General features: G+C 54.4%; 1 protein-coding gene across 3 annotated transcripts; it reads right to left on the minus strand.

The window, feature by feature from the left end:
* Positions 1-224: 224 nt before the first annotated feature.
* MLXIPL (MLX interacting protein-like) lies at positions 225-15991 on the minus strand. 3 transcript variants are annotated; one of them, XM_012729274.1, is made up of 17 exons: positions 15693-15991; positions 12040-12146; positions 9538-9620; positions 9305-9394; positions 8914-8958; positions 8308-8509; positions 8144-8224; positions 5199-5356; positions 3508-4054; positions 3233-3300; positions 3011-3155; positions 2666-2781; positions 2457-2576; positions 2144-2271; positions 1945-2068; positions 1255-1384; positions 225-972 (listed from the first exon to the last, which is right to left on the minus strand). In XM_012729274.1, exons 1-17 carry the CDS (start codon positions 15989-15991, stop codon positions 854-856), a joined length of 2562 nt encoding a protein of 853 aa, XP_012584728.1. In that variant the 3' UTR covers positions 225-853. The 3 variants fall into 3 exon arrangements, with proteins under 3 accessions (XP_012584728.1, XP_004688349.1, XP_012584729.1); XM_004688292.2 differs by having other exon boundaries at positions 3011-3158; XM_012729275.1 differs by lacking the exon at positions 2666-2781 and having other exon boundaries at positions 2457-2600; positions 3011-3300.
* Between the last annotated feature and the right edge of the window lie 7009 nt (positions 15992-23000).

The following is a 23000-nucleotide window of genomic DNA, read 5'->3' on the forward strand; positions in this document are numbered from 1 at the left end:
TGATCTGCCTGTTCTGCTCCCCTCTCTGTCTCTGGTGAATCCTCTCACCCCCCCCCCCCCGCACCTTTGGCCTATACCCCAGTCCTGTATACATAAATAGCTTTTTTTTTTTTAAAAAAAAAAAAGCTCAAGTCCTTTCATGGTCTGCCAGCTCCTCCGCCAGTCACCTCGCATTGCCACTCTGCTCTGTCTCCATCCCAGAGCAAGACACATTGACAGTCCCTATAGTTTTTATTTTTATTGGTCAAGAATTCCTTACAAAATACTCGCACATACGCACGCACACACACATGCACGCACGCATACATGTGTACTCATGCACACACACAGAGATGCCTGCTTTGGCCTGGCCACCCCCTGCCTTGCTCTCTTCCAGATCAGCCCTTCCACTCAGGGATGCCATCTCGCAACCCCAAGTTTACTGCTTCTCTGCTCCGAAACAGGCTGGCGTTCCTCACATGAGGGGAGCACAGAGGGGTGGCAGGAAGCAGATCATCCCCTTCTCTTCTGCAGGCTCCCTGAGTTGCCAAGCAAAGCCCACAAGTATCACTGCTACTGAGACCATGGGACCATTTTCTGATTGAAGTTCCCCCACTCCCACTTTTCAGACTGAAAATGGAGGTCCACAGAGAAGGGTGAGTCTCCCGGGGCCACAGCACTGGTGGCTGAGAGGGCAGGGCCAGGAAGTCAGTTTTTCCTGGCTCCAAGAGGTGGGAAGAGACCTGGACCTTGCTCAACCCTCAGGAAACAGTATGACCAGGCCCTGGGGCAGGAGGGAGTATACACAAGTTATCCCTGGAGTCCTTGCCCAGGAAGACAGGGTAGCCGAGTGAGTGGCAGGGTCTGGCCAGCACTATAATGGTTTGCCAAGGGTGCCCTCTGTGACTGCCCGCGTGGCTTGCTCGGGTATACAGCTTGGGTCCGTCAGGATACTGGTGGAGATACTCAGCTGGCGCAGGGAGTTTAGGACAGCTGGGGGAAAGAAAGAGAGATGCCTCCTGGGGTCAGGGCCCTCCCCTTGGAGGGAGGACTAGATGCAGTAAGAGACTAGATGAGGACTCGTGGGCAAGATGATCAGCCCACCTAGGACCTCGGTCTGCAGGCCACCCAGTAGCTGGGGGTCATCCAGAGGACACAGTGGGATGGCCACAACCTTAGGCTCTTTTGAGCAGGCTGGACCTGGGGTCTGAGCAGAGTGGAACCCTCTGCCCTGAGGCCTGGACATCCCAACGGGCAGGCAGGTGGCTCACATACTTGGTCGGAGAACAGGTAGGGAGCAATACTGGTCCAGCCAGGCCAGTGAGGTCTGGCGGAGGCTCTGCAAGCTTGCTGTGGACACCATCCCATTGAAAGACTCGAACAGAGGCCGGATGAGGATGCTGAACTGTGCCCAGGTCAAGGAGCAGGCCTGTGGGCCAACTGGTACCCTCACCCACTTCACATAGAATGGCAACATCTGCCCCCAGCCAGGGGAGGGGCCTGACTACTGACCCACCTTGATCCTCTGTTGCTGCCACCCTCCCACCTTGCTGAGATCTGCCCTCTCTCTGGCTCTCAGCCCCCTCCTCCTTGTTCCTCCATGGCCCTCTTTCTGGCCTGGACTGACCCCATTCCCTGTTCCAGCTCAGTCAAGAGTTTCACTTGGGAGATTCCACATCTTCTCTAGGTTTGCCCCACTTCCACCACTGAGTTGATGTTCCCCACAAACTGCCCTCCAGACTTTCTGTGGCCAGGGCTGTGGTCTCTTCCTCCTTTAGTTTCCCTCTGCTCCCAGCCCATTGTGGGTAACCCTGCTGGCCAAAGATGCCAAAGGCCTGGGAGGCATGGGTGCAAGAAGCCTCTTCCCTTGGGACAGCTCTGAGACCCTGCCTGGGAGCTGAGCCTGTGTCAGATGCAGCTTGGACCAGTGGCAGCATCCCCCTGCCGCTGGCCGAGTGAGGATACGACCCAGAACTTCCAGTTGTGCAGCGTGCGGGTCCGGACATAGTCATCAAACATGACCCGCATCTGATCGAAACGCTGGTGTGTGATGGGCACTCCGGTAGCAGGCAGCTGCTGCTGGCACAAGCTGGAGAGGCGGGGAGGGTCAGGGTTGGAGTCAGGAGGCATGCCCCTGGGTCCAGTGCCCCAGGCCCCCGCCTACTTAATGGCAGCATTGAGCTCTTCAATCTGGTCCCGTAGCTGCTGGGCTTCCTCCTGCATGGCCGCCCGCTCCTGCTGCAGCATGGTGATGTACTCTGCCGTCTTCTGCAGCGTGGTTGCTTTGCTCACCTGCAGGCATCACTGGTGTGGGCTCAAGTTCTAGGGGTCACCCCACCCTGGATCTACTGAGGCACTGGGGTGGGAGGAAGCACCTGGCTATCTGGAAGACCCTGGGATTTGATGTTGAGTGTAGTGGGGGAAGTGTCTGTGAAGGGGCTGTGTGGATCTGGGAACCAGCTGGGACTGGGGCTCACCTTAAGGCTGGGCTGGGCACTGAGCGTGCTCACCAGCCCGTGCAGTGTGTCAAATCCCAGCTTGATGTTGAAGCGTCGCTTCTGCTCCGCAGAGATATGTGTGATGCGCCGGTTCTCTGTCTTGGGGTAGAAGTAGGGTGAACTCTGGAAGAAGCACAGAAGAGCCTTGGAGGTAGCAAACAGAACCTGGAGTCGGAGGCAGTACCCACCTTATTGTTGTCTGGACGGGCCCGGCTTAGGATGGGGTGAGGGGGAGAGACATGGACACTCAGAGTCCCTGGGCTTGGCATGGAGTTGAGCTCCTGGGACAGCTGCTGCTCACCACCTGTAGCAGGGATCAGGAGGTGAGGTGGGACGAGGGACTTCACCCCAAGCAGAGCAGAAGCAATGCTTCAACAGCACGCTGGGGTTTGACACACTGCACAAGCTGGTGACCAGCATAGAAGAGAGGGTCCCATTGCCCAGTCCCTCACCCTGGCCCCAGGTCTAGTCACCCCTCTTTTCTTCCCCTCCCTCAATCCTCTAGAGTTCCCCAATCCCTGCAACCCTCTTACCGCTAGGTGCTGGGGGTGATAGCCGCTCCGCTTTGGGGACAACCAGAGGCCTGGGAGGGACCAGTGTGGCTGGGCCTGGTGATGGCCGGTGTGGTGGGGCCGAGGTCGGGGAAAAGAAGGTGCGGGGGAAATCAGGGGCCGTCTCCTGCTGGGATGGAGAAGGGGGAAGAGTTGGAGTGAAGTCCCTCGGCCTACCTCACCTCCTGTTACCTGCCATCTTACCGGGGAGCCTGGGGGCTGAAGGAGGACGCTGGATGTGAGCGGTGGTTCTGGGCCTTGCTCCGGTTTGGCTGCGTATAGACGGAACTGTGAGCTCCTGAGGCTGGCCCCAACCCCATAGTTTTTGGGAACACACTCCTCTCCTAATCCGGTATCCCTTTCTGGTTCAGCACCATGTCTCTAATGTCTCACCACCCTGCCCCCCAGCTGAACCTTCCCTCAACCCTCATCCTCCACTCCCACAAACCCACCACTTTGCTTTGCTCTTCCCATCTCACCTGCTGTGAGCAGCTGTGTGAGGCAGGGGTTGTTGCCCCCAGCAATGGCAGTGGGGCTGGCACTGGCAGGGGCCAAATTGGGGGGGCTGGGTCTCTGCACCCTAGGGGAAGGGGTAGGGGGCTTGCCTCTGGGTTGCACACCTTGGGGCACTGTGAAATGAAGCCCAAATGGGGGATCCGGATACCCTGCGGGTAGAAGGTCTATGGGGAAGCAGGTAGAGACAGTGCCTGGCCCAGGCTGTGGGGTGAGTGGGAAGGCTGTGGGGGCGGGCAGTGGGGATACCCCCGTGGCAGGAGGCACTGTAGGGAAGGGGAATCTGGGTGAGAAGATAGGCTCTTCTGGTAGCAAAACAGTAGGTGGAGCCAGGGGAGGAAAAGGGGTAGAGGGACAGGGCTCCAGAGCAGGCCCCTTGGTAGGGACAGGGTACTGGAGGAGGGGTGGGGGTGTAGGAGGCGGTGGGAGCTTGATCTTGGGGTCTTCAGGAAGGAAGAATTCAGAGCTCAGGAAGGCATTGGAGTCCAGGGGGCCCGGACAGCTGCTCTGAGCCTGGTTGGGGGGAGCAGACAAAGAGAAGGGTCTCGAGAAAGATGGCCTTTGCGGCCACTCAAGCAGCCTCCCAACCTGGATGTGCTGGGGGCCAGGTGCTGGGAGAGGCAGGAGACGTGACCCGTGCCCTGCAACACACACATCAAGGTGGGAGGAGTGGGACACACTTACACACAAATTTGGCACGAGCAAGAGCATCCATTTCCTGCCCATCCATTCATTCACCAAGCCTGCACCCATCCTCCAGTGACCCTTTCCGCCATCCATCCTTCATCTACCCACCTGCCTATTCGTTCTCTCACATGTGAGCTAGCACATCTACTTGTCTCTCCATCAGCCCATCAAGCTGTCCAACAATCTATACTTCATACATTTACCAACCCACCCACCATCCATCCATCCCTCACCAATCCTCCAGCCCACGTATCCACCAAACTATTCATATGTGACTCCACCTGCCAACCCACCCATCCTCCCAAACTCTCACCTACTTATATGCACACACCAGCCCACATATGCATCTGCCCCACCTGCAGCCCCACCCCGGGCCACCAACTAGCCATGTAGTCACTCGCTCATCTTCCTTGCTCAGTTCACTCACTCAACCACGGGCAATCATTTCCCTGATGCTGTTATGTGAATGGAATGTATATGGAAGTACAGTGGTGAGGAAGACAGACCTTCCAGGCTCTCATGATCTAGGTAAGGATGGAGACCTTTAACTAGGAATTACAACAGTATCTGCAGGGTGATGATGGAGTCAGCAGTCAGAGGGCTGTTTCCTAAACACACATGCTCAGCTTTCTGCCTCCATGGGCTTATTCATGTTTCTTCTCCACCAGGACTGCCTTCTGCTGGTCTCTTCTGTCCAACCCCCACCCAGTTCACTAAGGCCCAGAACCTCCCCAAGCAACCCAGCCCTGTTCCTTGCTTCCCTTGTCCTCAGCCTCCTTCCCACAACCATTCTTTCCAATCACACTCTAGGAGGGCTTTCTTCCCAGCTGGGTTGTACCCTGCAGGAGGGCAAGATGGATCTTTCTCCTCCTTGACCAAGCGCAAGACAGAGGACTCAGGAAGTGCCCTGAATACCTCCTAGATGTGGGCAGGTAAGCTAGGCAGGACAGGTGGGGTGGAGGAAGCTCACCTGCCCTGGGAGGTGGGTCATGCTTGAGGAGGCAGGGGATACCTCTGAGCCCAAGATCCCATTGCTGAAGTTGGGGTCGGCCATAGGGCCAAAGCTTGGGGGCTCCGGGAAGCTTGAAGGCGTGGGTGTCAGAGGAGGGCGATAGTTGGCGAAGAAATCTGTAATTCAGACACATGAGTTAGGGCTGAAACTTGAAGCAGCGGGAGGAGAGTAGGCCTTTGCCCTTGTCCCTAGGCTGGCTGGCAGTGGGGTGGGGGCTGGAGGGGAGCAGGGGCTTCCACAGGAGATTGTGAAACTAGCAGAGTTTCTGTCTCACTCAGGGGAAGCAGCGACAGAGGCTTGGGTGGGATGGGCCTGAGTGGGAAATAGCAGGGAACTTCTGTAAGGGTGTGTGCAGGGACCCCAGGAAGCAGCCCTCCCAAGCAGCCCTGCACTTGATCATGAGGTACCCCTTTCCCCATCCCCAGGCCTAGGCATTCCCCTTATATGCTCCCACAGTTACCAACTGTGCTGGCTGCATGAAGGGGGCTGGCTGGGTAGTAAAGATACCAGGGAAGGAAAGGGTGAGGTCCAGGGGGAGGAGGTCTAGGATGGGGAGGGGCCCCTGGGTAGCAGGAGTTCAAGGGATGAGTCAGGGGTGAGAGAGGTCAGGAGGTCAGTATCTGGAACAAGTTGGGGTTGCTTGAAGGTCAACAGGTGGGGCCTTAAGGTTAGATCAGAGAAGGGACAGTGAAGGGGCTAAGGGGGTGACAGCAAGGGTCAAAGGTGAGCTCAGAGTGGAAGCAGGAGCAAGGAGATGCTGGAAAGCTGGGAAGAGCTACCAGGGAAGGGACAGCTAGATAGTTTGAGGTGCAGGTTGTGTAAGCCCTGGGCTATTCTGGTTTTGGGAAGCAGCTGCCAGTGGCCTAACCACATCCCGGGCCTGGGTGCCACCCGCCCACCCGCTCCCTTCCGGGCTCCTTTCTCTGACCCTGACTAGCCTTGGGTCTAGCTCCCAAGGCTACTGCTCTAGTCAGAACCCATGACCTCGGATAGGCCCAGCCCTTCCACCCAGATTTCTGGTCATGCCTCTCTCCCAGGGGCTAACTTGAAGGAGACCCAGGGGTGGGACAGTTAGACCAAACCTCAAACCCAAAGGGAGGCATCAGGCCTACAGGTGCATCTATGTGACCCCACATGTCACTGTGTGTCGCCGAGTGGCCAGCTCTGTGAGTGTCAGCACGTGGTCTCACAGCACCTGCCTCCATGAGTGACTCTCCCGCTGTCTGTGGGACCGAGCCTGTGTGCACCTGCCCTCGCGAGGAGGGGCCCGGCATGCGAGTCTTCTCTATGCCCCACCTGATCGTGCATGTGTGCAGATGCATCTCTCTACTGCCACAGGTCAGATGAGTCTTGCCCCCTACCTCCCCTCAGTGGAAGAACTGGATGGCAGATGGTAGGTGGTCACCGACCTCTAACCCCAGGTCCCGTGGGCCCTTGAGACCTGCCACATACTGGGTCTGGCCCCAGGCCACTGAAGGCCACATAGCAGCTCCCTGCTCCCTGCTCCCTGCTGCTGCCCACTCCCCAGGGCTCCACAGGGCTCAGGGAGTAGCCAGCCCAGCACACCCCTGAGTTACCAGTATCCCCTCACCACAGCTTTCCCGCTTGTCCCTCGTCTATACTGGGGCAGCCTCCTAGGCCTAGTTACCTGCTAAGCTCTGAGTCCTCCGGAGCCTCCATTCCACCCTCTGACAGGCCCTGAGCTCCCTCTCCTTTGCTCCCTCACCATTTGCCAAGCCCTTTCCCGGTCACTGAGTGCCCCCTCCTAGCTCCCTCCTCCTTGGGGCTTACCCCTCTGTGTGGTCTCCCAAGTGAGGAACTCTCAGGGACATCAAAAACCTAGCTTTCCTCTGCCCTCCCAGACGCCAAGCATCTGAGGGGGTCACACCAGCCCCCTCCCCTGTGTGACCCACAGGAGAGACTGCTCACGCCACCAGACTCCAGCAGCCATCTAGGATTGAGAGAAGTTTCTTCGTAGCCCCAGCTGGCCAGGTTTTGCTCAGAGCCTAAGGGGGTGGGGGGGCTTGGGCTCCTACCTGTGGTAGCGGTCTGTGTGCCCAGAAAGGTCTGCCGCCCTCCCGGGCCACTCTGCTCCCAGGGCACTGCCATCAACACTCTGACCCCGCAGCCCCCACCCTGCCCAGTGCTCAGGGAGGGGTGGGGGTGGTTCCTCATTCCCTAGGCCCCGCCTCACCTTTTGAGTGACAGGCCTAGGACCCTGTGGGGAAGTGAAGGGGGCACCCCCTTTCAGTCCCCTGACCCTTGGCTGAAACAAGCTGAATGCATATGTGTATCTGACCCCAGCTTAGCTCCAGGGCTCCTTAAATGTCTGAATATATGGAGCAGTCTCTAAGGTTTGTGTAGGGAAGAATCCATTGTGAAAACAAGAGACTTGTTCACATGTGCTGTACAGACATGAGTGTCTCCGGACAGACACAAGAAATCAGTGACCTGGTGCTGCAGGGGGTCAGAAGATGGACAAGGGGAAATGCTACTTTTAAAAAGGTAAGGTCCAGGCGAACAGACAGGCAAGGTTAGTAAGCGTTGAAGCAGGTAGTGGTTATATTGAACTATTCTCCCCACTTTGTGAGTCTGTTTGAAATGTTCTTGAATAGTTTGTAAAATGAACTATATAAGTACACCCAGACAAATCAAAGGCCCTGAGAGATTCCCAGCATCACTGCTTCCCTAAGAGCTCCCAGAGCCTGCAACATCATTGCCCCTGACCCCCTGACCGCTGGCCCACACCTCTCAGCTGAGGCCATACCAGCTGCCTCCCAAGGCAGAGCCCTCAGAAGTCCTCAGACTATTTGCTCTCCAAGAGGGGCCTGGGATGCGCCTGAGGCCTCAGCCATGCTGGCACTGACCCTGCCCGGCCCCACCAGGGGAGAGGCCTACCCCACCTGAGATTTCCATGAAGTCATCCAGGCTGGGCTGCAGAGGCGTCAGATCTGGCTGGATCATGTCAGCATTGCCCATGTAGGCTGGAGGGGGCAGTGGTGCCATCAGAAGTGGCAGGCAGGGGGAGTGGGGCTCACATCCCCTGGACCCGTCCACTGGCCCTCACCATCCTCCGGGGGCAGCTGAATGGGTGTGGGGCTGGGCTGAGTCATGGTGAAGAGCGTGTCAGAGATGTCGGACAAAAAGCAGTCAAGGTCCAGAAGCTGCCGCCCACCGGGCTCCTCCTCGGGACCCCCCAGGAGCACCGGCACCACACTGGAGAAGAGCTGCTCGCACCATCGCTCTGCTGGTGGCCACCCCCCTTCAGCCTAGGGACACAAAGCCATCAGTAACTGCCTGAGTGCTCCACTGCACCCCACTCCTCCCCAATCTGGGGCACAGGGTCTGCCCTGGTCCTTCCATTTTTCTGTGCTGCAGAGGTCAGGGTCACTGTCCAACAATCGTTCCCAGGGGATACTGGGACCTCTTCCTGCTCCCAATACATTTCTTGCTGGCATCCCTACTCCCCCATGCTTCTCAGGACTTGCCCAGACAACCAGAAAGCTTGTTGTCTCCCCAGAACTGCATGTTCCACAGTTTCCCCTCCTATGGGAGAAGGGCTCAACTAATCCACCTGGGGACATCAGCCACACCCTCTCCACTCATATCCCACCCTAAGCTCTGCCAAAGTCCTGCCCAGCAGAGGAAGGCGGTCAATTCCCTGGGCACCCACCTGCTTTGTCGCCAGGAGCTCCCCTTCCCTGCTGGACTTACGGAGCTGCAGGAACACACAAAGGTGGACACTGGATCCCTTGCCCCCTCCTTCTCCACTCCCTGCGAGGCCTCCTTTAGGCACTCTCTCCCCAGGTGCTCTTCCACCTGGGAAGTTAAGGAGGCTGCGAGGAGACTCTGTGGCCACAAGGTGGCATTGTCAACCTGGGACAGAATAGAGGTGTGTGTGTGGTGGTGGGGGGGGCGGTATGGGAGTGATGTGGAAGATGGGGAGGAAAGGGTAGAGGACAAGGTAATGGCAGTGGGGAAACCCCACCAGACTCCTCCAGGAGACCAAGTGGCCAGCAGCCTCAGGGGAAAGGTCTGGCACCTCCCTCTGGTCGCCCACTGACCCGCTTCTTGTAGTAGATGCGCCACTTATGGTACTCGTGCATCACCACCTCAATGCGCCGCTTCCAGTAATTCCCCTCCAGGACCACGGCCTGAGGAGGGCGGGGGCTCAGTGCCAGGGGCCGCCCTGCTGTCCCTACCACTCACCCACTGCCCATGTGGTCTAGCCCCTCCCAATAGCACAAGGGGAGATGGGTGCCCCCAGGGAGACAGGTGGGCTGGGAACCTCAGCTACCTCTGGTTTCCGGTGCTCATCAGCCTCAGGTCCTTGCAAGGGGGTCACGAAGCCACACACAGGGCTCTTCCTCCGTTCCACATCTGAGGGAAAGGAACCAAGTCAGGTGTGCCCAGCTCTGCCATCTCCCATCCTGAGGAGCCAGGGACTCATGTCATACAACAAAGTCCTGCCTGATGCTCAACACAGTGTAAGTGGCTCTTCTTCCAGGAACTTTCTGCCTGTTTGTGCCCGCCCAGGTCTCCTTTTTCTATGCAACCAACCTATCTTCCGTCACCCTGTGAAAGGAACCTCCTCCACCTCCCCTACTCCTGGGAGCCAAGTAGGTGTGCAGGCAATGCTAGCTGAACAGGGCTGCGGGGCGGGCCACAGTAAGGGAACTGCCTCATAAAGTCTTGTCAGCCTGGCAGGCCCCGGAGCTCTGCCTCAGGCTTCTTGGCACTGCCCACTCTCACCCCAGCAAACCAGCTCTGTCCACCTCAGACTACTTACCTGAGCCCTTCCTCATGCCCTCCCTGCCTTCCTCGTTGCCAGCCTCAACCCAGCTCCTTCCTTTACCCTATAAACTCATCCCACGCCACTCTGCTTCTCCCAAACCTCTCCCCCTTCTTTGCTACCCCAACAAGCTAACTTCTTCCCTTTCATCCCGCGGGACTGAGACAGTTTGTCCACAGATTAGACCTGAAAGCTTGAAGTCTGTGGGGAGTTTTTGTGGCTAGGAGGCAATGCTGGCATTGAGCCATCCAGAAGCATAGGCTTTGGAGGGAACTTCAGGAAAAACTTCCTGGCCACAGCAGGAAGATGCGCTGCAGAGTTCGCAGCTGCAGCCAGAAAGGCCAGGTGAGAAGTAATAGCAGGACAGCAGTGACGACTATGGGGGGGAAGTACTACACAACAATAAAGAGTCCCAGCAGCTTGCTTACAGGAAACCCTTCCTTGTGTGTCATATGTTGGGCCCTGTGCTGTTACAGGTGCTCTCACTGAAAACACACAGCAAACATCAGCAGGCGCACCTATTATTATTCCCACTTGACAGAGGAGCTAGCAGAGGCTAGCAGAGGATAGGTCTTTCCCAAGGTCACACAGATAGGGCTAGACTCAAACCTACTTCTGTCTGACTTAGACCAGGAGTCCTTCCAACAACGTGTACAATAGGTAGAGACCAGAGTCTGCAGTCTGGGAAAGGGCTCAGGTGGCATCAGAGAGCTCTGCTGAGACTTTGCACCCCATCCCACTCTGCTGGCCATGTGGAATGAGCGAAAGGGGAAGCCTTGGGCAGGACTGGGAGGACACCACCACCCCTGACCTATCAGCTTGTCCTGGGCAGCGCCTGTCCTGAGCCTTCTCAGGTGAGGGCTGGAAGCCAACCAGCAGTGAAAGGAGCACTGAGCTCAGAGTTGGAAAGTCCTGGACTTCCTGCCAGCCACAGCTCTGTGATTTTTTTATGCTCTGTGACCTCAAGCAACTCACTTACCCTCTGGGCCTCAGTTACTCATCCATAAAATAGGGGCATGATACTTACCTCCCAGGATTGCCAGGCAGCCTGAAATAAGATGATTTATGAAAGTGCCAGGCACATAGATGAAGAAAAACAGTAGATGCTCCCTTTTCTCCGCCTGGCTGGAATCCAGCAGGCCAGTACAAATGCTGTGATCCTTTCGGGACCTTTTGTTCCCAGCTCAGCACAACCTGTGATCCAGCAGCAGGACCTCACTGTGCTGAACAAGATCCCTACATAGGCCCAGCTGGTCCAAGGAGTCAACCCTGCTCTGTCACATGGGAAAGGAGGGTCTATAAAACCAACGGAGTGACTGACCTCCTCAAAGGCCTATCAATTCAACCGTAATTTATTGAGCACCAACTTGTGCCAGGCCCATTCACACCCACCTTCCCTTGCCAACTGTGAGAGATAGAGCTACTGGCCTTGTTTCATAGATAAGGAAATAAGTTCAGAGAGGTTAGACAACTACAGCGCTGACATGCAGCCGGAAAGACATGAAATGGGGGAAAAATCAGCTCTGGTGACTCCAAGTCCAGAATTCCTTCCACTACATCACATGGCCTCTCTGGGCTCCTTCCCCCAAATTGTCACTGCTGGACTTCAGTGAAAGGCTGGTAGAGAAGACCCACGCAGGATCCTCGGCTTCCCCATTTGTGGAACGATGGGCTTGCCTCCCTTAGTGTCTAGAGTCTCTTTCTATCCCAGCATTTGAGACATCTTACACTAATGGGAGGGAGAATAGGCCTTGCACTGTTCCCCAATCTCAGCCTATACTACTACTTCTAAGGGGGGACCCCTGCTGTTCTCATCTTTACAGTGGATAGTGCCTTTGGACTCCCAAAGACCCTCTGGGAATCAGAAGCTCTTCAAAGGGCTTGGTGGAGGGGGCCCAGTCTCCTCCAAAGGCCAGCAGCACCCTGCTGGTACTAGCCCATGAGGGTCTCTTAGGTAGCCCCCATGTGTAGCCCTTCTGCTGGGGGTGGGGGTACTTGCCCACTCACACTGGATATACCAGGCTCTCCAAATGGCGTTGTTGAGGCGAATCTTGTCTCTGCAGAGCAGCTTGAGGCCTTTGAAGTTCTTCCACTTGGGGGAGACCAGCTTGCCACTGTTGGAGGGAGAGGGCTGGGTCAGGAAGGCAGAGAAGAGGGAAAGTGGGGGGTCTTCTGCAGGGGTCCGCCCCCCACTTACCAAACATACTAGGCTCTCATCTATGCCACACCATTTGAGGGATCCCCCAATCCTGCCCCTCACACTAACCTGCTTGAAGTTCCTACCTGCAAGACCCCACTAGGTCTTCTTTTCCCTGGGGAGTTCGGTCTATTAATTTGCTACCAGAGCACCACCCAAGGCTGCTGTTTATCCACTCAGCCCTCAGAGCAGTGCCCTGCAGCCTGGCCTCGCTGGCTCAGGAGGGTTCTTAGACCCAGTCTTGGGAGGGAAACTGAGGAAAGGTAAGGGAACAGGCTCAAGATCACATGGGAGAGACTCACTTAGCCCTTGTGAGTTTTTTCTGTCAGTCAGGCTGACCTCTTTAGCGCCGGGGCCCGGGAAAGATTTGGTGCAGAGGCACCCCCGTGGCACCCTCGGAGCAGCCAGTCACTGCCCAGCCCAGCCCAGAATCCCAGGATGGCAGTCTGGACTGAGGTGGTTGTGCCCCTTCTCGGGGCAGCTCCAGGGTCCCAGAGAAGGCAGCTAGGGTGGTGGAGTGGTGGCAGTGAGGAGACAGCACCCTAACCCAGCACTCCAACAACGCCATGAGATGGAGGGACTCTGCTAGGTGAGGGGCTTGAATTCGGGGTCCTGCTAAGCACAGGTCAAACCTGCTACTTCCAGGGAGCTGGTCTAAGAAATATTCAGGGTCTTAGACAATTGCTATTCCCACCCCCACCCTGCCACCCCCACCCAGGCTGGGTTGTATGAAAGTCCTCACTGGCTCACTTCTCCAACTCTTGCTTGCATGGAAGACTGAGACCCTAACACTTAGTCTTTCAGAAAGCTAGGCCAGTCCTGCAGGGGCCTCTCCCTCATCCTGAGGGTGCGTGGATTACAGTCTGACTTCTCAGTCCCTTGGGTGCATGGGCCACTGGGTCCCCTCTCCTCTCTGGTCTCCAGGATCCTGTGTTTGCCTTGGGCTGGGGATAGTGAGAGGATGGCCACCCAGGGCTCAACAGGCCTCATTACCCAAACAGAGTACACAGCCCAAGAGCTAGGCCCCCTGGCTGAGCTCCTTCCTTCTGAGGTAGATAAGCACCATCTGTTTAATAGGGAGCCTTGGGGTGGGAGGGACACGCTGACACCTACTGGGCCAGCATCTTTGTGGCACCTGTGGGGGACTCCTGAGTTTGTTGTACACGCGTATCCCAGCAACCTTTCAGTCTACTCTGACCACTCAGTACAGGTCCCCTAGTCTGACTGCCCTCTCCCTTCCATTTCCCTGCTGAGGCTTGTGACCAGGTAGGGCTGGGGGTAGGGGAAGGAGGGGACAAAGACAATGCCCAAGACCCAGGAAGAGAGGATTTGGTGTGTACTGGGCCAGTAGGCTGGAAGGAAGGAGAGAGGGCCCCACCTGGAGCAAAATGCCCAGGGCCAGGGTTCAAGGGCTTCTTGTAACCAATAGAAAATCTAGAAATCTTGGGAATGGGATGTAGTATCTCCTAACCAATCCCCTCCCCACAAATACACCTGCCTTGCAAGAATGCCCTTCAGGTTCTCCCTGACAAGGTCATGCTTGCTCCCCTACTCCCACAGCTAGTCAGCTCGGACCATGAGCCAGTGTGTTCTTGGGGTTTCTAGAACCTGCCTTCATGCATCTTCCACAGAACCATGGATGTGGGTTTGTCCTAGAAGAGATGGCTTCCTTCTGACCACACTACCCTGCTCTGGGTGGCAGCTGGCTGGGTCTCCTTGGACTCTCCTCCAGGTCCAATTGGCCAGTTCTTTCCAGCACCTTCTGGACCCCTTACCTTGTCTCTTCCTACAACTCTCTTGGGATACTTGGCTTCAGACTCTCCCCTCTGGGGAACCTATATAATCCCAGTCTGAGCTTGTTGTTCTCCTCAAATGGGGAACATAAAGGCTCCTCTGATATTGAGCCACCTCCCTGCCCAGGGCAGACCAGAGACTTACAATTTTTGGACGTTTAAGAAGAAAACACAGTCTTCTCCCCTCAGCTGCTCCCAACTGGGGTTACAATTGGGATTACATCATCCTCTTGGTAGGGCTGGTTCTTGGAGTATGCTCTGTCACCCACTACCCACCTCCCCTGACCTCCCCTTTGGGGTTGGGGAGGGACAGCCCAGGTAGAGCTGTATGTAGTATAAAGCAGGAGACAGAAGTTGGAACTAAGTGGGAAGTGGGGGGTCCTTGAGGGGAGCCTGGGATGGAGGGGTGCCCACATTCTGTGTACCAAGACCTCAGATGCCCTGTCTGAGACAGGCCCTTAAGTACGAGGGCGGGAGGAAGGGGCCGGGAATTTGAACTTTCCACAGCGGTCTGGAGCCCTGGATGATCAGGTTGCAACATGACCTGGGCCCGGGGCCAGAGCAAGTGGGCCAAGGTTACTACGCCTCCAGCCAATGGGGTCGAGGCTGGGCTGCCTCACTTGGGGGTGGACAACATTCCCCAGCAATCCCCCCACCCAAGCTCCCTCCAGCCTTCAAAGCAGCAAGTGCCGGTAGGGAGCCAGCGGTTTTCAGAATGGGAGGAGACTCTGCGGAGGAAGAGGATTATTTGCACAGAGAAAAGATCAAGGCCGACCGATTCCCCTTTCTCCTCTACGATGGTTTTCGGTTGATAATTTATCCTGGCCCCTCGGCTCCAGGGAACTTTGCTCCAGGGCACTGGGCCAAGACCCCGGTTGGCGCCCTCTGGAGAGAAGCGGGGCGTGGAGGGGGGGGGGCAGTCGTGGCTGGTGTGTCCTGCAAAACGCCCGCCAGGGTCTCTGGCAGCGTTAGGAGCTAGGCTTAGGTGGAGTCCAGGGAAGGCAAGCCCTGGACTTTTGGGTAAATGTCCTGGGCAGCCTGCAGCACCCCCTGCCCAGTGGCGACTGGAACTCTCCACGAGCTGCGCGCCCCCTGGGTCAGCCCAGGGCACCCACCACCCACCACTCTCGTGTTCCGGCAACTGGGGAAGGAGAGTGGGGGTGGACAAAAAAACAGGGTTAGTCGATGCTGGCTAGGAGTTGGGACAATCTTCTGTGCGAGAGTAATGCTGAGAAACAGGAAAAAGAGTGAGCGGTTCTAAGTTCGTTGTCAGTAGTTGGTTGGGTGGGGTCAGAATGGAGGGTGGGTTTGGCTAGATGGTCTAGGGTCTTGGGAGCATGTCATTTCCCTGGGGCAGAGGAGTAGGGGCCAGGGAGGGAGGCCCGATGTGGGCCTATGGAGGTCGAAGTGGAGGGCAGGCAGTCCGCGCTCCGGGGAGAGAGTGATGGTGGTGAGGAGCGGGAATCAGGAGGTGCACAAGCCCGTGGGGGCCAATGGGCTGGGGCAGGGTCAGAGGACGCTCAGGTCTGGGGGAGAGGAGTGTCTGGCAAGTGGCCGGAGTCTCTGAGAGCAGCCGAGGACCAAGACTTGGGGCCAGGTGGTATCTGGGACCCCAGCGCGTGGTCCCGCCACGGAGGGCCGAGGCTGTCGGGCCCCGGAGACGCCCTCACCTGTAGGCCAGGCTCATGCACTCGAAGAGGCGGGTGAGTGTGGGATCGATGCTGCGCGGCCCGAAGTCGACGAGCCCCATGGGCCCCTCCTGGTCGCGCCGCCGGGTCAGCGAGTCACTGTGCGGCGACGACACCATAAAGTGACCGCTGTGGATGACCTGCGAGCGGAGCAGTCCGCCCCCGCTGCGCCGGGTACTTGGGTCCTCCGAGTCTGTGTCGGAGTCCGAGTCCGGGCTAGGGACTCGCAGGCCCCGCGGGCCTTGCAAGCCGGCAGCCAGACCTGCCAGCGCCCCGGCCATGGCTATCGCCGCCGCCGCCGCCGCGCCAGGGCTGGACCCAGCAGCCTGCGCCACTCGTGTGGCCAGACCGGTCTCATTGGCATAGCTCCGCCCTCTGTCCCAATAGACAGTTCGAAGGGGCGGGAAATCCGGGCTCGCGGGCGCGGACGGGGCGGGGCTTATATTAGCATAATCAATACGCCAGGTGTGATTGCCTTGACTTAGCAGTTCCGCTGGACCGGAGTTTGCAAGAGATCTCTATCTCCCCACTCCAACCGCTTTTTTTCTGCTGTAACCACGTAAAACCCCCGTCTAACCGCAAAAGGAGTTTCTGAAAGAGCCGACTATCAGCCATTCTTTCTGAAAGCACCTCAGTGACTGGGGTTCCTGCTTCCAGAAATACCCTTCCCCAGGCCCGCTCTGTCTTCTCTGAGCTCCCGGCTCACGATCTCCATCCGTTGGTCCTCACAGCTGGAAGTACCCACCTCTCACCCCCATGAAAGTCTCAGCACCACCAGTAAACAGAGTGATCATCTCTACATCCACATAGATGCCCCAGAGGGTAGTGCGGAAGAGAGTTCTTCTAGGGCCCAATGTCATTACCAGTGTGATGGGGAGAGGACTGGGTATAGGTGGAGCCTAGGACAATGTCCCTGGGCACCATAGGCAGCCAGCACACTCAGGAGCTTTGGGTCCCTCACCTGTCTCACCCATCTTATGGATCCAACCTATGTTCCTGCTTCTGAAGGAAAAGAAATTCTTTTCTCATCCTAACAACACACCCAAACAGTCTAGCATGGGTATTCACACCTGTCACCTCCCTGGAGCCTCTGATGGTTCTCAGAGGTGGGGTCCTTGTCCCACTTCAGAGGGGGCACTAGAGGCATGCCCTAGTATCTACAGTGGGACAGCAACAAAGGCTGGTATGGACTGTCCCTGGTGGAGCACAGAGAAAGCTGGAGTCAAAATCACCACTTTGGCTTTTTGGAAGGCATGGCTCACATGTGATCACAGGTGGGAAAGGAGGGAAGGCTGTCAGCAGGAGATTGGATGTTTGGAACACTTCCCTCATAGCACTTTCTTTCAGATTGGCTCCCTCCATTCCCACAATCAAACCAAAGTACTATAAGGCCCCTGGAACTGCCTGAGGTGCTGAAATAATTCCCGAAGGCTGCTCACAGGATGGTCCTACCACCCACCTATGGCCTTTGGCTGGTACTTTCTGTTCCTGTCAAACAGCAACCTCATTTTCTCAGCAGCCTCAGCTGCTCTCCACCTGCCCTCTCATGAGTCTACAGGGGCTTCTTTGTCCCTGCCCATCCCTACCAATTTCTGGGGGGGGGGGGGGACTCAGGTGCCCATACCAACCTGCCTCCCTGCCCCACTTCAGATCATTGGCATAGAGATCTGTCTGACTTCTCCCCTGGCCTGTGGGCCCTGAAGCTGGGTCTCTGAGCCCCCACATTGGGCACCTTGGGACTTGGGGAATGCTTGGAGGAAGAAGCATAATGCTAAGAAGAGCTGATGGCTGTTCTCAGGGCTAGGGACAGGACACTGGACTCTCTTGGAGACTCCTAGCTTCAGGGGCCCTGGTTTGGACAAGGCACCAAATCTCAGCTTTGCTGCTAATTCCCAGCACGACCTGGGGCAAAACTCTGTTTTTATACAGGGGGTCTGTTTCTCCACCTGTCAAAAGGGGAAGTCAAATTCAGTGATTTCTTAGGGTCCTGCAACTTTCACTTCCCTTGGTTATAAATGCCTTCTATCAGTGTCCTCAGCTCACCCACCATACTCCAGAGCACTTACCCTACGGAAAAAAATCCCAGATTTGTCTCTCTGGTTCAAAAGGCTTTCCCCTGAGCCAGGTCTCTGGAAGGGGGGAATATTTCTCCCACCCCATGCTCTACCCCTTCCCTGTCATCATTTGGCCCTCAGTAGACACCTGTACCCCTTTTTTGCCTTCCCCATGGCCTGATATCACCTAAGCACTGAAAGACAATCCCTCTTTGTATAATTCAAAGTAACATTACATGATACAATAAATTGAGGAAGTCCACAAATTCTGATTTATCTCTTGAGGAAATCCTCACTTTTAAAAAATATTAATTTATAATTTTTTCCCCCCAAAAATGTTTTAGTGCTCAAACCTTGTTGCGAACTTGAATACATGGCTCACCTGCCCCAGCCAGCCTCCCCTAACCATGTTTGGCCACTTAAAGGAGTATTTCCACTATTCCAGGCACCTTGTCCAGCACTTTGAACCATGGTCTCTAACCTGACCAAAGTAAGTAATATTGCCTCCATTTTACAGCTGAACAAGACACAGAGTGGTGAAACACTTCTTCAAGCCCTAGTTAAGAAAAGGCAGGGTTGGGCCTGACTCTGGAGTCCAGGCTCCTTACCAATGAGGCTGCCACTGTCTCCTCCCAGATGTGATTCCACCCACGATCATCTGGACAAGTCTAACCAGCTGATGTTTTGGGGGCCCTGGCACATCCTGGCACTGTCAGGTGACAGTGAGCTGGGTTGGACTCACCCTTTTGCACCCTTTCCTATTTGACCTCTATTATTCAGTGTTTATAACTTGTCATCGTGAATAAGTCTTGTTTACTACCTGGAGGTACAGGTTGAGGTGACGAATAAGATGTAAAGATCTGGCTGTCCCTGACATCTCCTTGACGCCACACACTGTCTTGCAACCTTAGTTCTCAGATTCTTCTCTGGAGGTAAAGCATCCTTGTCCTTTTGAAGTAGCACCTCCACCTTCAGTTATCTTCCCAGAATCCGACTTCACTTGTTCCCAAACAACCCTAATTCCACCTAACTCACAGGTGGTGCACATGCCTCTCTTTCCCACTAGGTGGCAAACTTCCTGAAAGCAGGAACCATGCCTTTCCCTCAATTATTTTCTTCCAGTAGGTATTTGTGGAATGATTGAGTTTATATCTATTAAGTACATCGATCTATCTATCTACCTATCTATCTACCCACCTATCTATCTACTAATAATATATGTATCTATTAAACAACCAATCATATCATTCTATATCTATAACCTGCCTATGAATAATCACCTATTATCTATCTCATCTATCCATTCATCAATACACACACACACAGAGCCCACTACAGAGCATAGCTGTCCCAGAGAGAAGTATTTCACCTTTTCAAGAGTTAAAAAATATAGAAAGACAAAGATTCATAACTTTCAATATCCATAGAGATAAAGAATAGATTTAGCAGCTGCCAGGGTTTAGGAGTAGTGTGTGTGGGGAAATGGGAAGTGACTGCTAATGAGTATGGGGATTCTTCTAGGGCTGATGGAAACGTTCTAGAATTATATAGTGTAATGGTTGTACAGCTTCGTGAACATACTAAAAACCACGAAAAGATGGATGTTATAATATGCGTGCCTATCTCAGTCAAAGAAATTGGACAATTTTATCCTTACTCCATTTACTGATAATCCTCTTGGCTGTGCGTGTGGGTGTTAGTTTTTATTGCCATTTCATATAGGGGGAAACTGAGACCCTGGAAGGTGTCAGCCTTTAGAGAGCCACTGTGAGAGTTATCTCTGGATAGCTAACCTATGGAGCCTTCATAATAGCACCGTGGTTTGCTGTCCTTTCTGTGGACAAGGCAAGAGGCTTTGCCAAAGAGCACAAGGTAAAAAGAGAACTGGGAACCAAGCACATGTAATCTGACACACATAAATCCCTTCCCAAATGAAGAGAACCTGAACTTCATCCATGCCACTACTTTGTGGCAGTGTACTTTGGCAAATCCCTTTGGAAAGCTATTTGTCAGTATCTATTAGAACTTAAAATCCACATACCTTATGACCCAGCAAGTCAGGAGAAATGAGAAAGACACGTAGGAGGCTGCTCATCACAGCAATATTCTTATTAGCTCGATGTTGGAAACGACTCAAATGTCTATCAACAAGCAAAGTGATAAGTATATCACCTTCCAGTCACACGATGGAATACTAGCACAGAAATGAGAACTGCTCCACAGCCAGATGTGACCATATGCATGAGTCTCCCTGACAATATGTTGCGTAAAAGAAGCCTGAGAGTGGAAGTATATATTCTCTAAGATTTCCTTTATATAGATCTCCAAAGCGGGCATTTATATAAAGCTCCAGGATAGTTTATCTGTGTGTCGGGAGTCATGGTGATCAACCTTGGGCTGACTAGAAGGGACTTTCTGGGTTGCCACTAATATTAGTTTCTTTATCTGGGTATGGGTTTCGTGCATATGCTCTCTGTGACTATCCATTGGGCAGGATGTATACACTTTCATATGACTACTAAATTTAAAAGTTTCTGAAAAGAGAAATTGAGCTTGAACGCGTGTACTTTCACAAGACCAGTCATTCCACCGCCCAGATGCTGAAGCCTACCTTGGCTAGGGGTGCAATGGGCATCCAGTGGTGGAGGGGGGAGATGGGACAGCAGTCCCAGGCGTGGACTTTATATGGAGGGAGATCATCGAGGGATTGAGGAAGTAGAGGCTGGAGAGCTGACGGTGAGAAAGAGGAGTCTTTGTATCTCTACCTGGAAGCAAGATGGGAAGTCACTTCCCCTGCCCAAACCTCAGTTTCTATATCTGTAAAATGGGTGAACAAATTACAAAGGAAAAATTGATAAAAATGACCAAAGTGAGGAAGTTGGATCAGATAAATTTTCATAGTAGCAGAACTCAATTATTCTATCAAAAAATACGGATCACAACATATTTTCCTTTTTAAGACACATACCCCGCATTTATAGTCTCTGCTTCTATACTTACATTTAGTAATGCTACAAGGAGCAGTCATTATTTACTACTTTTTAAAAATATTTTATTTACTATTTTTGTATAGAAGACCAGAGACGGAGGGTGATGTGAGAAGAGTCACCAGAGTGGGGAGCAGAAATGCGGCTGAGGGGAGGAGCAACGGACAACACAGGAAAGGGCTGCTGCACCTGTGGGTCAGCTCCCGGGCCTGGGACCAAACTCAGGCTGTTGCAGTGGTAGTGCTGACACTTAAGTCCCAGGCCACCAGGGAGGCCCCAGAAGTCATTATTGTTCATGTATCTGTCGACTACAATAATACAATAAATGAACAGTAATAAATGTAATAGATAAATAATAAAAAAACAGGGTATACAGTTTACTTTTTTTCAATTTAATGTTTCTACTAATTTCTTTTGCTGTATTGTGCTTACATATACATCCATAGAATATTGCTCCAGAATCCTCCAGAAAGAGAAAGCATCCTTCCCCTTCAGTGCTGGGTAGCATCAAGGCATCAGGCCTGAGGACTGACATCGACAGGGTACCCAGAAGGCTTATCTTTCACCGGAGCACACGAGCAATGGGACTGGTGTGGGACAACACCTGGGATGATCTCCAGAGATACTGAGCACTGAGGGCAGGGAGGGCTTGGGAGGTGGTCTGGGATTCTGGAGAAGGCAGGGCTGATAATTCCCTGCCCACCTATCTGCCAGACAGGCTGCCCCAGATCTCAGGGCCCATCAGGATTTATCACCTATTTATCAGTGCCAGGCCCTGTCTTGGGAATGTTCTGTTCTCTCCTACTTTGTTGGGGGTTGCCTATACAAGGTCAGCTTAAAGAGGAAAGGTTAAGTGAGGGCTACCATGCCTCTGAATCTCAGGAGCAGGAAAGGCAGGTGGAAAGGTGAGTGCAGAACATGGGGAGACCCAGGAGTACACCCCCTTTGTGTGCTGCTCCCTGATGGAGGGCACATGCTGTCAGCTGGTAGTCTAGGCAAGCCCACTTAGCCCAGGTTACAGATGAGCACAGTGAGGCTGGAAGAGGACAGGGCACCAGGGGTGGGTGTGAATCAGAGGCAGCAGTAGGAGCAGAAACCAGAGTTTTGGAACGAGGCTGCCTGGGTTTGAATTCACACTGTGAATTCCAGGATGTGTGACATTCAGTCAATGCCTTGGCCTCTGTAGGACTCTATTACCTCATCTGTAAAGTGAAAAGCATCCTTTCCCCTTCAGTAATCAGGAAGAAGGAAACAGAGAAGGAAAAGCCCCACACATCACCTGATACACAAAGTAGGTGCATAAATGCCAGTTCCTCTTCCCCCCTTCCCTGCTTCCCTAAGCCCAAGAAGACCCCATCTCTCCTTTCTCTGCCTCTCATCCAAGCCCAAACCCCTCTGATTCTGATCAAGGAGTGAGAATTGGGCTAATGAGGGCCTCTCTCGGACCCTGACAGTTCCAACATACTCTGAACCTACCTTTCCCCACCAGAGGGCAAGTAGCAGAGTTAAGGGGAGCCCCTAGAGGCACCCACCTTGAGGTGCAAGTCTCTAGGCAGGTGTAGAGGGCAGGGGGAGCCTCAGAAGGACAAACCCCTCTGCTCTTCTTCCACCCTGCAGTTTGTCAAAGCTCATTCTGCCCTCAGTTAACAAATGTCACCTCTACCCATGTCACCCATATATAGGCCAGATGATTTCATTCACAGAATCCCACGTCCCCAGGTGGGGCCTGACCCTGACTCTCAGCTGCCCTCATATGTGGGCCTAGGTTGAGCCCTGAGCCCAGCCTGAGCCCTGAGAAACCTGTGTCTTTTAGGGGGATCTAGAGGGTAGCCATTAGAAGGATTCTCAAGAGAGGGAAACCCGGTTGACCACAGTTTGGAGTTCCTCAGCTGGAATTTCCCTCTTCTTCCTGCTGCCCTGAGGCTGAGCAGTGGGGCAGGCCTGAATTCACTGCTTAACTTCTCAGACCCCACACTCCCGTGTCCCTGCTCTCAGCATTTCACTGGATCTGGGGCTAGGGCAGAGGCAGGCCAGATGAGAACACTAGGCTCTTTAGGGCAAGATGGAGGACTGGGCTAGTTCCTTGGTTCTTCCTACCACCTCACTGAATGACCCATCATCCCCCTTGTGTAGGACAACAGGGACTTAGCTTGGAGTGGGCTGCTGTCCTTCAAAGCATCCTGATGTCCCATTTTATTCTATCCCCACCTCCTTACCAGTGGCCAAGGAATAAGCCCCCATGTACAGAG

Source organism: Condylura cristata, unplaced genomic scaffold, assembly GCF_000260355.1.
Source record: "Condylura cristata isolate star-nosed mole 26May11 unplaced genomic scaffold, ConCri1.0 scaffold00024, whole genome shotgun sequence".
NCBI classification, from domain to species: domain Eukaryota; kingdom Metazoa; phylum Chordata; class Mammalia; order Eulipotyphla; family Talpidae; genus Condylura; species Condylura cristata.